At 34.8% G+C, this 12,919-nt stretch overlaps 1 protein-coding gene across 1 annotated transcript in view; it reads right to left on the reverse strand.

The window, feature by feature from the left end:
- LOC103507663 (zinc finger protein 583-like) overlaps positions 1–12,919 on the reverse strand; it is a 91,775-nt gene that overhangs the window by 76,380 nt on the left and 2,476 nt on the right. Inside the window, exon 2 of the mRNA XM_017443424.2 lies at positions 1,895–2,594. Coding sequence (XP_017298913.1) covers positions 1,895–2,350 — 456 coding nt within the window. The 5' untranslated portion in view covers positions 2,351–2,594. The remainder of the gene's footprint in view (positions 1–1,894; positions 2,595–12,919) is intronic.

The raw sequence follows: 12,919 nt of genomic DNA on the forward strand, positions 1-12,919 counted from the left end.
TAATGTAAATTTCTATTTCCACCTTATTTATAGATATCGCCTGCTAATTAATCATATGTCCAGCATTGTATTTCACATTAGCTTATCAATGCAAATTTTATGTATCTGTCCAAGTCTATATATTCTAATGCACTATTATAAGGCTGACTGAACGCAAGGCTAAATATTTAGTTCATCCATTATTTATGAAAAAGAAGTATTGAATTTATCAGTTTGTAACTTACAAACATGCCTAGGTGAAACATTTTGAATCCAAACATGTCTGTAGAAGTGCGTCCTCTAGTGAGCTGAAAAACAACTATCTCGAATATTCAAAATAACCCCGAGAGTTGGGGGTAGATACAAAGATAAGGGTGGGGGAGGGGTGAGTTGAAAACATTTTTTGGGCACTATCCACCCCCTCGCTGTCTCCCCTTGTAAAACTTCCACCATGCTTGTTTTGTTTCGTCGTAGGTAATGGTGTGTTGGATAGTTTCGGGTAGGGAAACTCAAAGGGGAGGGGGTCCAGCATTTAATATTTTAAATCTCCGTTCTATACCAAGAACACCGTTTACTTTAAAAACATCTTGTTCAGTAACATCAAGGATTTTATTTAAATATGCTTGTTTTTCATTATGATAATCCGAACATTCTTACCTAGTTGTTCTTAACTTGTTCTTGTGAAGCGGCTTAGAGCACACAAGCCAATTTACAAAGTGATTTTATCGTAGGCAAATGTATCAGAAGGATACTATGTACCAAGGTAATGAGCAATAAGAAATAAATTGTATCTATTTAATTTTCTATAGGGGTTTCCAAATTTTCAAAATTAAGATTTAAGATGTCAGTTTGGTATGAAATATGAACAAATTAAATTGAACTTACAAATTGAATTAGGTAAAAGTAAAAGAAAGTAAGAAGGACTTAACATCTACTTACATATTTTTATGAAGTGCAATGAACTTCTACATTATTGGCCATGCATATTAAATACATAATACAAGTATTAATCTACATACATAATTGCCAATAATTATTTTAGTACCTGTATTTATTTTCTTGGTCAATGAGACCAATTGTAAGTCATCAATGACCATAGATAATAATTTTTAATTGCTAGGAAATGCAGCATTTTTGATAAGAGAATTATTAGGTGGTACTTACTCGTACATAATATGTTTGGTATTAGTAAAGTAGACAATTATTTATTTAGTATTTTAAAAAATGAAATAATTATCTGAAGTATTTATTGTTAACACAAAGTGAAATTCCATGGATTCAATGATTTCAAAAAGTTATACCTCTAGGAGATTTATTTAGGGATTTAAATTTTTATTCTGATCTTGGAAGTGCGCTACGATACGTGCCTATTGTTATTCAAATAGAAAAAAAACTAGTTTTTCATTATTTGAGGGATCTAGTAGAAAGTAGTCAGAATAACACCAGTTTTTCTAAATTACTCTCCAATTTTCTTTTCTTTAAGGATCATATTTTCAGACTCGTGTTGGATTTATTATTCTCAGTTTTTTAAATAATCATTACACCTCGCAAGTGTCCAAGTTTAAGATCTAAGGGTCACTTGATTTTTAGAAATAAATTACTTGGATTGTTTATTACAAAATCTAAAGATAGCATAATTGCTCGGATGTGTACCTAGTTTTTTCTCAAAGTCCCATTGCTATTTACCGATATTTTTGTATATATTTTTTAGATAAATTCTAAAAGGAGAAGAAAAATCTGTAATATTATTTTTTTGATTTACTATATTTTGTGTACAAAACATAAAATTTATTTTTTGTGTAAAACAAAATTTATATTCACTATCCTCACTGGTTAAAATAATAATAATAATAACAATAAATAAAAAATAAGTGTTAAAAGTTCAACAGGAATAATATTTTGGAGAAAAGCTTACCTGTAATTCACTGACTAGCTTTTCCGTCATAAGTTTGGGATCCGAGAGGGTCAAAGCGTTGGTCACATTGTTGAGGGGATTTTCCAACGTCTGATTTTGAGGCTCTGGGGTTGGAGAGGTAGAATGAACTTCTGGTACCAAGTTATTACTTAAAGCCATGACTTGGTCAGGAGGGTTGTTTGGGTCACCGGAGGATGTTGATGAGATGTTATTTGCCATGGCAGAATCATTGGTGGCCATATGATTTGCAGTCGTGGCATTGTTGTTATTGTTATTCAGACTAGTACACTGTGTGTTGTTATTATTGTTGAGTAGGGTGTTATCATTGGAAGGAGATGGTGGATTGTCTCCCATGGACATATGATTGGCCCCTCTCTGTTGTTGCCAGAACTCTGTCGCAGGGTTCATCTTGAACACAGGTCTCTGCAGCAGAACTGCATGCTGCACGTCTGTCATGATGGTTTCGCCCCTCAATGAGGCACTTAAATCCAGGATTTTTGTTGTATTTGTTGATGAGATTATTAGCTAACTGAATATTTCACAAGAAATTAAATTCATATTTTTGTCACAGAAAAAAGTTTGAAAATCAAATCTTCGGCGACTGATTTTTCTTTCCTTGTTTGATTAAGCACTTAAATTGTTTCTAGTCCATATCAGATTTGATGTTGATACTGTCCCAGTTGTGGTGAAACTCTTCGCGCTGTGAACATAAAACCAAAAATCGCCAAGTTAGAATTCCGAATAAAAAATAAAATAATCACAGAAAATTGAAATTATTTTGTTATAAAAATCTCTTCAAAATTTGTATTCGTCCGGAAGTTATTATTAGAAGGAAAGTGAAATTTACAAGATGTATAGCAACTATCAGCTGATCCGTAGAGTAGTATCCGATCTGTACGTAAAAACTTGATAAAATATTTTCGACGCGATTTTTCTAAGATTTGGAAAAGCGAACTTTTTTCTTCCGCGATTTCTTAAGAAATGTCAAGAAACAAAGGCAGTTTTCCCAACGTCTTTTCCGCGGTAACTGAGGAACTTCCCGGCTTCCACTGAGATGTTCATGGAAGACGTCTTGCCACGGCGCACTAAGAAAACTTTTTTCTTTCTCATATAGTAGTAGGAAAAAAACCCTCTTTTTTCTCACATTTTCCTAACATCATCCTCCTGTATGAAAAAATATTTTCCTTTTTTCAAAAAATTGTGCGCCGGCGTTTCCTAATGTCTCACCCCCTTACAGCGGGATGCTTAAGAAACTTTCCCCATCTCCTCCACTATGAATTTCCCCACCATCCGCGAGTCTTATTCCAGAGAAGGAGAACATTCGATGGGCGAGGGGTGGAAAAATCGAATGGAAGAGGTCCGGCCCTTCATCCCCTCACATTATTTCTCCTTTTCCCCTTATTGTTTGTTATTTTGAGCGCGATCTTAAATTTTCCATAACACCCAACGGTTTCTAATAACCACGTGGTATCCTTGCTGTCAAACCACGTGGCTCAAATTTTGAACGAATTTCTATGCCATTGAAAGCATTGTATAACACAGATGTTCTGAGGCTTCCATAGTCTACATCTAGGTACACAGTCTACAGCCTATTATCTAATTCATTAGTTACATCGGCAGATGACCAGACGATTAATTAGATACGGGTACCTACGCTATTTAAATAGGACAAATATAAATACCGTCTTTCTGAGTGAGATTGAAAATTTCATTTTCTCCAGCTGTTAAGACAAAATCTTTCATTAATAAAGATTAATTTAAGAATCGTGTACAGTATTTGCTGGTCTACCATACCGACCATAATCTATCTATTTAGATGCTGAACACACCAGTCTAGTTGGTGGAGATGCAAAACGAACCGTAGTCTAATCAGAGGAGATGCCAAACACACCATAATGTTGTTAGTGGAGATGTCAAAAACACCATAGTTCATCTAATTAGTGGCAATTCTAAAAAAAAAGGGTTTATTATTTCATCCCCTCTTTTTCTCTGATGGAAAATTTCTTTTTTACAATAAATAATTTTCACATTTATGTTTGGATTTTTATACTGTTTAATTTTCTTTTGTTTTAATTAGTAGAGGTAATACAATACATACGTAGGTATGGAGTGGATTACCAACCATAATCTATCTATTTAGATGCTGAACACACCAGTCTAGTTGGTGGAGATGCAAAACCAACCGTAGTCTAATCAGAGGAGATGCCAAACACACCATAATGTTGTTAGTGGAGATGTCAAAAACACCATAGTTCATCTAATTAGTGGAGATGCCAAATACCCCATTGACATGAGGAACATGGTTTGTTTATACCAAAATGTCTTAACATCTCTAATTTACTGATCATCTCATCTGAGGCAAATCTGATCATTTTAAAATTTAACACATTAGGAGAGGGTAATATGCACTTTCTGGACTGTTTGAACGTTAAACTGATGTGTCGTTAAGCTCATGATGTTGTTCTAGGCCTGCCAGTTTCTTTTCGCCAATCAGATGAATATTGCTTTCTAGGTAGAAGTCAATGATCATCTTGTGGTAACAAAATTTTATGATTTGCTGGTAATTTTATCAATCGATCTGTAGCAAAAATGGCAAATAGAATTCTTTTTTAATGCCTAGTTCTCTATAGTTCTATTATTCCTAGGAACTTTTACAGTCTTGTATCTTTTATTGGTTTTGGTTTAGCTAGTGAGGATTTTTTTATGACTTATGGTTTTCAGCTTTGAAATTCATTTTTAAGGTTAGAATATTGTGGTTTAAGTAGTATTAGCGCTTGTAGAAAATCAATCGATTTCCAAAAGCTAATACTATTATGGTATGGTACGTACCTATTGTCTAAGCCATAGGTACTCCTGCTGGGTGTTTTACCTTGGAATCTGGATAAACAAGAGCTTCAGTCAAGCCTAGCTGTAAGAGACAAAATGCTCGGTCCCTTCATTTCTTGACCAAAAAACTCCACGTCAGAAACCATGTTGTATATTCAAGTGTAGGTAAATTGTGTAAATGTTTAGATCTAGCAAAGTCAAAATAACATCTGAGGCACCCTGAATGTTGGGCGCAGCAATCACAAATGTCTCAGATAAATTAAAAAATTGATTTGTAAGTACAAGTTGTGATTAAATTACAATATTTCATTAGGGTGCACTGCTAGAGTAGACCCAGGTACTTGCTAGTGGCTAGTTAGTAGTCTAGTTTTATGAGTGCGGTTCTCTTGTTAAAGTTTTTTTCCAAACTCATTACATTTGCTAACGCTTAGTTGTACAAACTACAAAGTAGATTGGTGTTTCTCAGACTTGTAAAAAAAACTAAAACAAGGGCTACTGGGAAAAAGAATGCAAGATCCATGATCGATTGGAGAGATGTAGGCTTAAAAAGGCTGAAGGTATACAATGGGGAGAGTTCAGGAAAATGGTGTGTCTATAAGGTAGAAGGAGATTTGGACTTTGGAGAAGAGTGAGGGGAGTAGTCGAATGTATAGAAAAAAATCGTCAATGATGTAGGTACATTACTTTCCTTATTATAGGATAAGGAAAGTAAAAATGAGAACGCAATGCTTTTTTTCTTAAAAAATAAAAGTACTTATTTCTGATTTAAAAATAAAATGTGAAATACTCCCGCCAAATCAATAACCGTAACATGCAGTGCCTAACATTTTTTTTTCTCTTTTTTATTATTATTATATTGTTTTTCACCAAATGCAAAAAAAACAGACTTTTTTGTTGTCATTATAAATGGTGCACTTTTTATTTTTTATCGTAATGGAAATTTATGTTGCAACTCACACCTTCCTTTTGTCAAGCATAAAATTCCTTCTGGCTTATAAATTTCAAAATAAAGAGAATCTCTCTTCTTGCATTGTTTGAAAGGAAAAGACATAATTTGCAAATGTTTTGTGTCCTTCCGACTGTTTGTTTGACCATGGACAAGAAGGGAGAATATCTTCTCTTTTTTCCAACAGTTGGGCACTGCACTTCTTATTAACTTGTCAGCACATTGTCACGTTACAGTGGTCGCTAAAACAACAAGAGAGAACAGACTACGCACTACGGTCTACCCAGTATATGATATTAAGGGAACACTGTTATCTACAGAATCAACACACATCCTTGAGAGAACAGACTACGCACTACGGTCTACCCAGTATATGATATTAAGGGAACACTGTTATCTACAGAATCAACACACATCCTTCTCCATCCAGTATATGAAATATGGATATTGTTACACAATAATCTAATAGATTGTAACAAACTATAAGAACAAGATAAAAATAATAAAAATTGCAATATTTATTTTTTTATAGAAACATTTTTTTCTCCTTTTCTCTCTGTGATAATAACAGCATGTACAGTGTTAGGTATAGGTAAATAGGTACTCATGCTTGTACAGTACAAGCTACACATCCTTCTCCATCCAGTATATGAAATATGGATATTGTTACACAATAATCTAATAGATTGTAACAAACTATAAGAACAAGATAAAAATAATAAAAATTGCAATATTTATTTTTTTATAGAAACATTTTTTCTCCTTTTCTCTCTGTGATAATAACAGCATGTACAGTGTTAGGTATAGGTAAATAGGTACTCATGCTTGTACAGTACAAGCTTGCAGTATTGCATACAGAGTGCTTCAAATATCTCAGGCTATGAAAAAGAACTGATTGAAGACAAAGTTATCAAGTCAATTTTAAGAGTCCTTTGAATCAATTTGAGGAAATCATAGATCCTCTGGAGGGCCTACTTTGATGTTCTAATTTCTGGAACATTCACAATAGTAGTTTAGCAATTTAATGTACTTGGAGAAAAAAAAAAAAAAAAAATCTAGAAAAATCCTGAGAATCTAATGTGCATTTAAACAATACTATTTAAAGATAGAAGGAAGATTTTGTCATACTGCCATGATTGCCAAGAGGGCCTACTTTGATGTTCTAATTTCTGGAACATTCACAATAGTAGTTTAACAATTTAATGTACTTGGAGAAAAAAAATTCTAGAAAAATCCTGAGAATCTAATGTGCATTTAAACAATACTATTTAAAGATAGAAGGAAGATTTTGTCATACTGCCATGATTGCCATTACTCTTCTGAGGAAATCTTCAATGAAATGACTCATGCACAGCTCTATTTGCTTCGATATTGACTGGAAGTCACTCTTATATTGTGAATAACCCTATATGATAAGAGGAGCCCAATAGCCCATTGATAGCATACATAGTACAAGAAGGAAAGATGCTCTTAATCCGTTCTGGACTTGGTTCACACTTCATGGTAGAATTTCCAACCTAATGTGTTCCATGTTACTTAATTTTTGAAGTATTTACCTAGTGATTTTCTGTTTGTATTAGTACTGCTGGAGACTCTGATTGTTATGTGGTCTAGGTGTTCTTACTGTTGGTTGGAGGGAGTTCCTTTCCAAACTCGACAGTGTTTTTTAAATCTTCAAATTTCGCAATGTTCTGTACTGGTTTTAAATTTTTGTTCTTTTTATTATTATTTAAATGTCAGACATTACTTTCTTCCACATCTTCTTTATCCTTTATACCTTTGTTCATCTGTCCACTGATGAATTTTCCTGCTGGGCGATTCTGGAACCATCCGATAGCTTTCGCATTTGTTAGATTAAAAAGTTCCTTGGTTTGTTACATTTGCTCTATCAGGATCTCATATATGGCTCAAATCCCTGATCCTCAACGGGCTAACAATACTAAGCCTCTCAGAAATCCAGCTAGCTTTAATAATTCTTATACAATACAGGAATAGCTATGACACAACATACAATACGAGTATGCCATTATATTATTTTTTTACCACTTGCTGATTTTTAGCCAGGCAATTTATGACTTATGTGCGATCAATATGACTTGACTTGATTTGAATGATCAGTGGTGTAAGTGAAATAGACAGAGGGGGAAAGGTATCTCTGGTATTTAGATCTTACGAGAGATGTACCCTTGCTTCAAAAATACAAACGTAAGGTCAGCCACAGATAACAGATATGGTGGCACAAAATGTAGGTACCTATTTATTATCAAAGCTACTCCTTCTGAGGATTGTCGTACATAAACTTATTACTGAGGAAAATCTAAGGTTACCTACGGTTAATAAATGACCTTACACAGGGTAGTGGTCCATATATTCAGAGTAAAGAACTTTGGTCCAAGTTGGGGTCTTCAAGAGCTAAGGATGGAGTTCCTCAAAAGTGTCTTTGAGAGGTCTTGTCAAATCTAACTGTTTCTTTTGATTTGATGAACCTTCTTTTATTTTGTTTTCGTAGGTAGTAATTTTTAGAATGTCAAATTTTCACTTGAAGCATATGCCTTTATTCTCCCCTAAATTCAATCACATAGCCGTTTTTACCTGTCTTCTAACAGTAATATCAGAGATGTAGTTTTCTGAGGTAATACTGAAAATGCACCCTATATAGGTACAAGATCATCTGGTGCATGTTTCTTAATATTGAATTTCTCAGTCATAAATAAGAAAAACACAGGTGACCATTTTTGCTTCTTCTACGCACTTTACAAAAAATACCAGTATTTCTCGAAGTATGTTTTTTCAAGAAATTCTGAGCTGATCTAAATTACATACGAGTACCTGGTCACTACCTGGTCTTTATTTTAATGATACATTCAGCCACATAAATGTGTTATTCACAGGTTATTCAGGTGGTTCATGGTTAAAAAGAAAGGGAAGAGAGAAAGAAAGGTCAGTTTTTCCAAATTTATTTCCTATTTTTGACAATTCCATAATTATATGTTTCAAAATGTGCTGTCAAAAGAGATCGAATGAGAAATATTAATCCCATCTCTCTACTAACACGGCTTTTAAGATGTCCTTGCACGACTGAAAGAATAAATATCACTATCAAAGAACTGAAAGATATATCTTTGTGCTGAAAACTCTCAAGACCGGTTTTTCAGGCCAGAGGTTGTTAGCGAGAAGAAAAGAAATGACAAATTTCATCTTGGTTATTATTGTGAGAGAAGATTAAATAGAAATATGATGGGAAGATAAGGAATGAATCAAGAGCAAAATTAATCTCTTTGATGATGATTCGAAGCAGTAGGATATCTACTGAGTACTGATTTGGCGAAGTGTTGTGGAATTGATTAGTGAATTCGTCGTAGGACATGAATTGAATCATGACTATCATGAGGAAGAAATAAAAGATAGGAGAGAAGAACTTTTGCTGGAAGACATATCCTGGAGTTCGAGGCAGAGGAGTGTGGAGATGAACACTAGGCTGCTATCTTCAAGAAATTTCTTTTGCATAATTCTGTTGAACTGTTACTGTATTTCCCCAACAGATAGACAAAAGTCTTACAGGTGCTCAATCAAATTTGGAATGAACTCATGAAAGTTTCCCAACTTTTTGAAGGCGTTGTATAGTGTGTGGAGAGTATGGCTTCAACTTTCAGCAAAATAAACGCATTTTCTAAAAGGGTGGTGTGAGGGGAGCGCAGTAGTTGCGAAATTTGAGTGCATCGTCCACATGATATATCCAAGGGTGTTAGACTCCTCCTCCTCCCCCAGCGTCCCTGATGCAACTTGCCCCCTACCATTAATTCTGCATTCGATTTAAAAAGAAAATGATGAAAAAATTTGCACTTTCCGTCCATAATATTGATCCATTTTAACATTTTGCAAACATGGGGGCTAGGGCTCCGAGGCATTTATTTTGTATTTTTGTTGAAAAACTCTCCAGCAACGTTATTTATTATTGGGGGGTCGAACATTTTCAATTTTATCTTTCAGGGAAATGATGCTTTTTTAATGAAAATAAAACAGAAGACAAGCAATACAAGAGTAGTAAACAGAACAGATTAAAAAATAGTTACATAGACAATTTCTCTCTCTTTTCATATAGGTACTCACAAGAGAACCTACTTGATCATTTCTTTTTGCTCACTAGTGAGTAGTTATTTATTTCACTCCTGTTAAAAAGCATTCCCATTTTTAGACCATCATTCCAATAAATAAAATAGTGACCGAATCGAGTGGCGACCAGTGGCGGCATTACCAATGTAAAAAAGATTGATGCTGAATGAGAATCAATAGTAAATGAGAGGCACTTAGTAATGCTGTGATATGTGATACCTACTCACAAAGGTTGTGAAAAAGCTCGCTGCTTTACCACAAATAATTCATGATTTGATTTGATTTTTATTCTCCAGGGGAAGTGTGTGAATATATTGAAGAGGTGTTTGTGCCGGACACTCAGCCTCGTGAGGACAATTGAGTAGCTACTTTAATCGAGTAGCGACCAGTGGCGGCATTACCAATGTAAAAAAGATTGATGCTGAATGAGGATCAATAGTAAATGAGAGGCACTTAGTAATGCTGTGATATGTGATACCTACCCACAAAGGTTGTGAAAAAGCTCGCTGCTTTACCACAAATAATTCATGATTTGATTTGATTATTATTCTCCAGGGGAAGTGTGTGAATATATTGAAGAGGTGTTTGTGCCGGATGATAGTTTCATTCTCATCAAGTTAGACATGGACAGGATAAGACTTCTCCATTTGGAAGTTGACATCGACTCCATACGATACTGTATTGAGAGGACCAGAGGTATGTGAAAGCTAGAAGATTGATAGTTATGATGATGAGAGGTAAGTTTCTGAAATACAAGTATGTGTGGACAAAGGATTGCAAAATTCTACTTAAGAAAACGGACACAGGGAACACTCACGTCATCCACACTGCAATGGACCTCAAGAAGATTGAAGCAAGTTCCAGCGGCAGCGGCAGCAGAACTCTGGAAGAAGATGCTGAAGAAACCTTCTCCTCCTAGCCATCACCGCCATCAAGCCTCCAAGTTATTCTAAATTTCTCGTTTGTTTTTACATTTCTCGTTGTTCTTTATGAAGTTCCTTTTTGTGGGTATATTTTTATGATCAAACCAAAACATTTTCCAAAAGTTTTCAACAATTTTGAAATAATAATGCTTCTGATAGGATTTGATGTAAACATGATAATATATAATTATGTACATTTGAAATATTTACAATTATATAAAAACAAAGAAAATTATGGACACACTTGATATAATTGACACAGAACAAATTATAATTCCATGTAATGAGTTCAAAAAATTTGAAGACACTAAACAATTTTTCAACAACTGTGGTATAAACATTTTCCATATTAACATTCGGAGCATACAGGCACATTTTAATGAATTTTTAATCTATTTCAATGACATCAAAGATAATATTCAAGTATTAATATTTTCTGAAACAAGACATTCTAATGTAGACATTTCAAGATTTAATATCGATGGTTATGATTTACAATACACATCTAATTATATTAACATGTGTGCTGGTGTAATCGTTTATATCAAAAACGATTTAAATTATATCAGTAGTGAAATCTCATTAACATGCGCCTCTTGTATGCATGTAGAGATAAACATAACACCATCTCTTTCATTGTCAATTATGTGCATGTATAGAGTCTTTATACGATGAATCCGTCCGAAATACAGTCCGACATCCCACAACCAGAAAGATGATCCAAGTATTTCAATTTTCGAGTAGAAAGCAAAAAATAGATACAGGTATACCCAGGTGGGAAAGAATGTATGTACCTACATAAGTTATGCAAAAGATTGGTGGCAATGACCTTGTAAAATAACTTTGGAGATTAACTTGAATAAATAAGTTTGTATGAAACGGTGGGTAAGAGAGTAAATAAAATATACTCAATATGGACCAATTTAAGCTCACGAACACATAAAATCTTGATAGGAGACCTAAATATTAATATTTTACCAGATCGGACAGTTAACTTTCATCATTCATACTAGGTGCGCTACACTTCTATGGGTGTACAAATTGGCTCTAATATCAGGAATGCTCTACTTGAAAATGACGATTCGCGAAAGGCGAAACTGCCTATTGGGTACTGTATTTCCACTTTGAGAAATTCTAAAGATTGGGACAACCCTATTCCATAGTAGGGATCTAGATGCATGGACACCTTGTATGGTCCTGGAGAGTAGAAAATGTGGCACTAAAATTTCATGAATACTTCACACTGAAATATAATAATAATTAGAGCTGATTATAATTTTCAGTTTTTTAATCCCTTCTCTAGCGCGAAACTGCCAGCGTCCATGATGTGTGTCAACTATTTATGACATTAGATAAGTCTGGGTCTGGGATGTGGACATGGCCTAATGGCTCATTTATGTCTCAACTTTTATCACCATACTCTTTGGATACATACATGTACCAACCTAACCAGTAAGTTTAGCCAGTACAACACAGTGGCTGTAGATAGAAGGAACTGTAACTCCTAAGGTCTTGTGGTCCCGAAATTGAAGAGAGTAGAGAGACAGGAAAAGGATCGGAGAGAGCCAACCGTTCCGAGAACAAACATCCGTTCAGGATATATCGAGAATCGAACCCGCGGCCTAGGGATTACAAGGCAGACGCGCTATCCACCAAGGTAACTAGGAAACTAGGCTGGCAGACGGGATATTAATCTTATATTCCACATCATCAGGTGTCAAATGTTCGAGTAACAATACGTACGAGGTGTACAAAACTCTAGGCATAGAGGCTGCACGAAGTACTATTATGACGGAGATCAAACTAGTCATGGAAAACCATGGTATGAGCATTGACTTCAGACATCCTATGCTGGTGGCAGACCTGATGACCAGCAAGGGAGAAGTGTTAGGTGAGTCATGATTAGACTTTATCTGTAGATTTTTCTTAAAGATATCTTGCTTGGACCAGTCAGTCACTATCAGGTACACCTAATCAGGTCTACGCCCGTCATGTCTACCTAGTGTGTTTGCTCATCACGTATCAGGTAGACCTGATATGCGGAACTGATCAGGTGTACCTGTCAGGTCTACCTAATAGTGAATGGCTAGCCTTACTACCCGAAAATTCCGAGATTAAAATTGGTTTGACAAAATATTTTTGGACTTTTTCGGTTGGTGTTGATCTTTTTGATAAATGTCCGAGAATTTATAATTTATAGCATCAGTAGAAAGATGT

Source organism: Diaphorina citri, unplaced genomic scaffold, assembly GCF_000475195.1.
Source record: "Diaphorina citri unplaced genomic scaffold, Diaci psyllid genome assembly version 1.1 scaffold332, whole genome shotgun sequence".
Classification (NCBI taxonomy): domain Eukaryota; kingdom Metazoa; phylum Arthropoda; class Insecta; order Hemiptera; family Psyllidae; genus Diaphorina; species Diaphorina citri.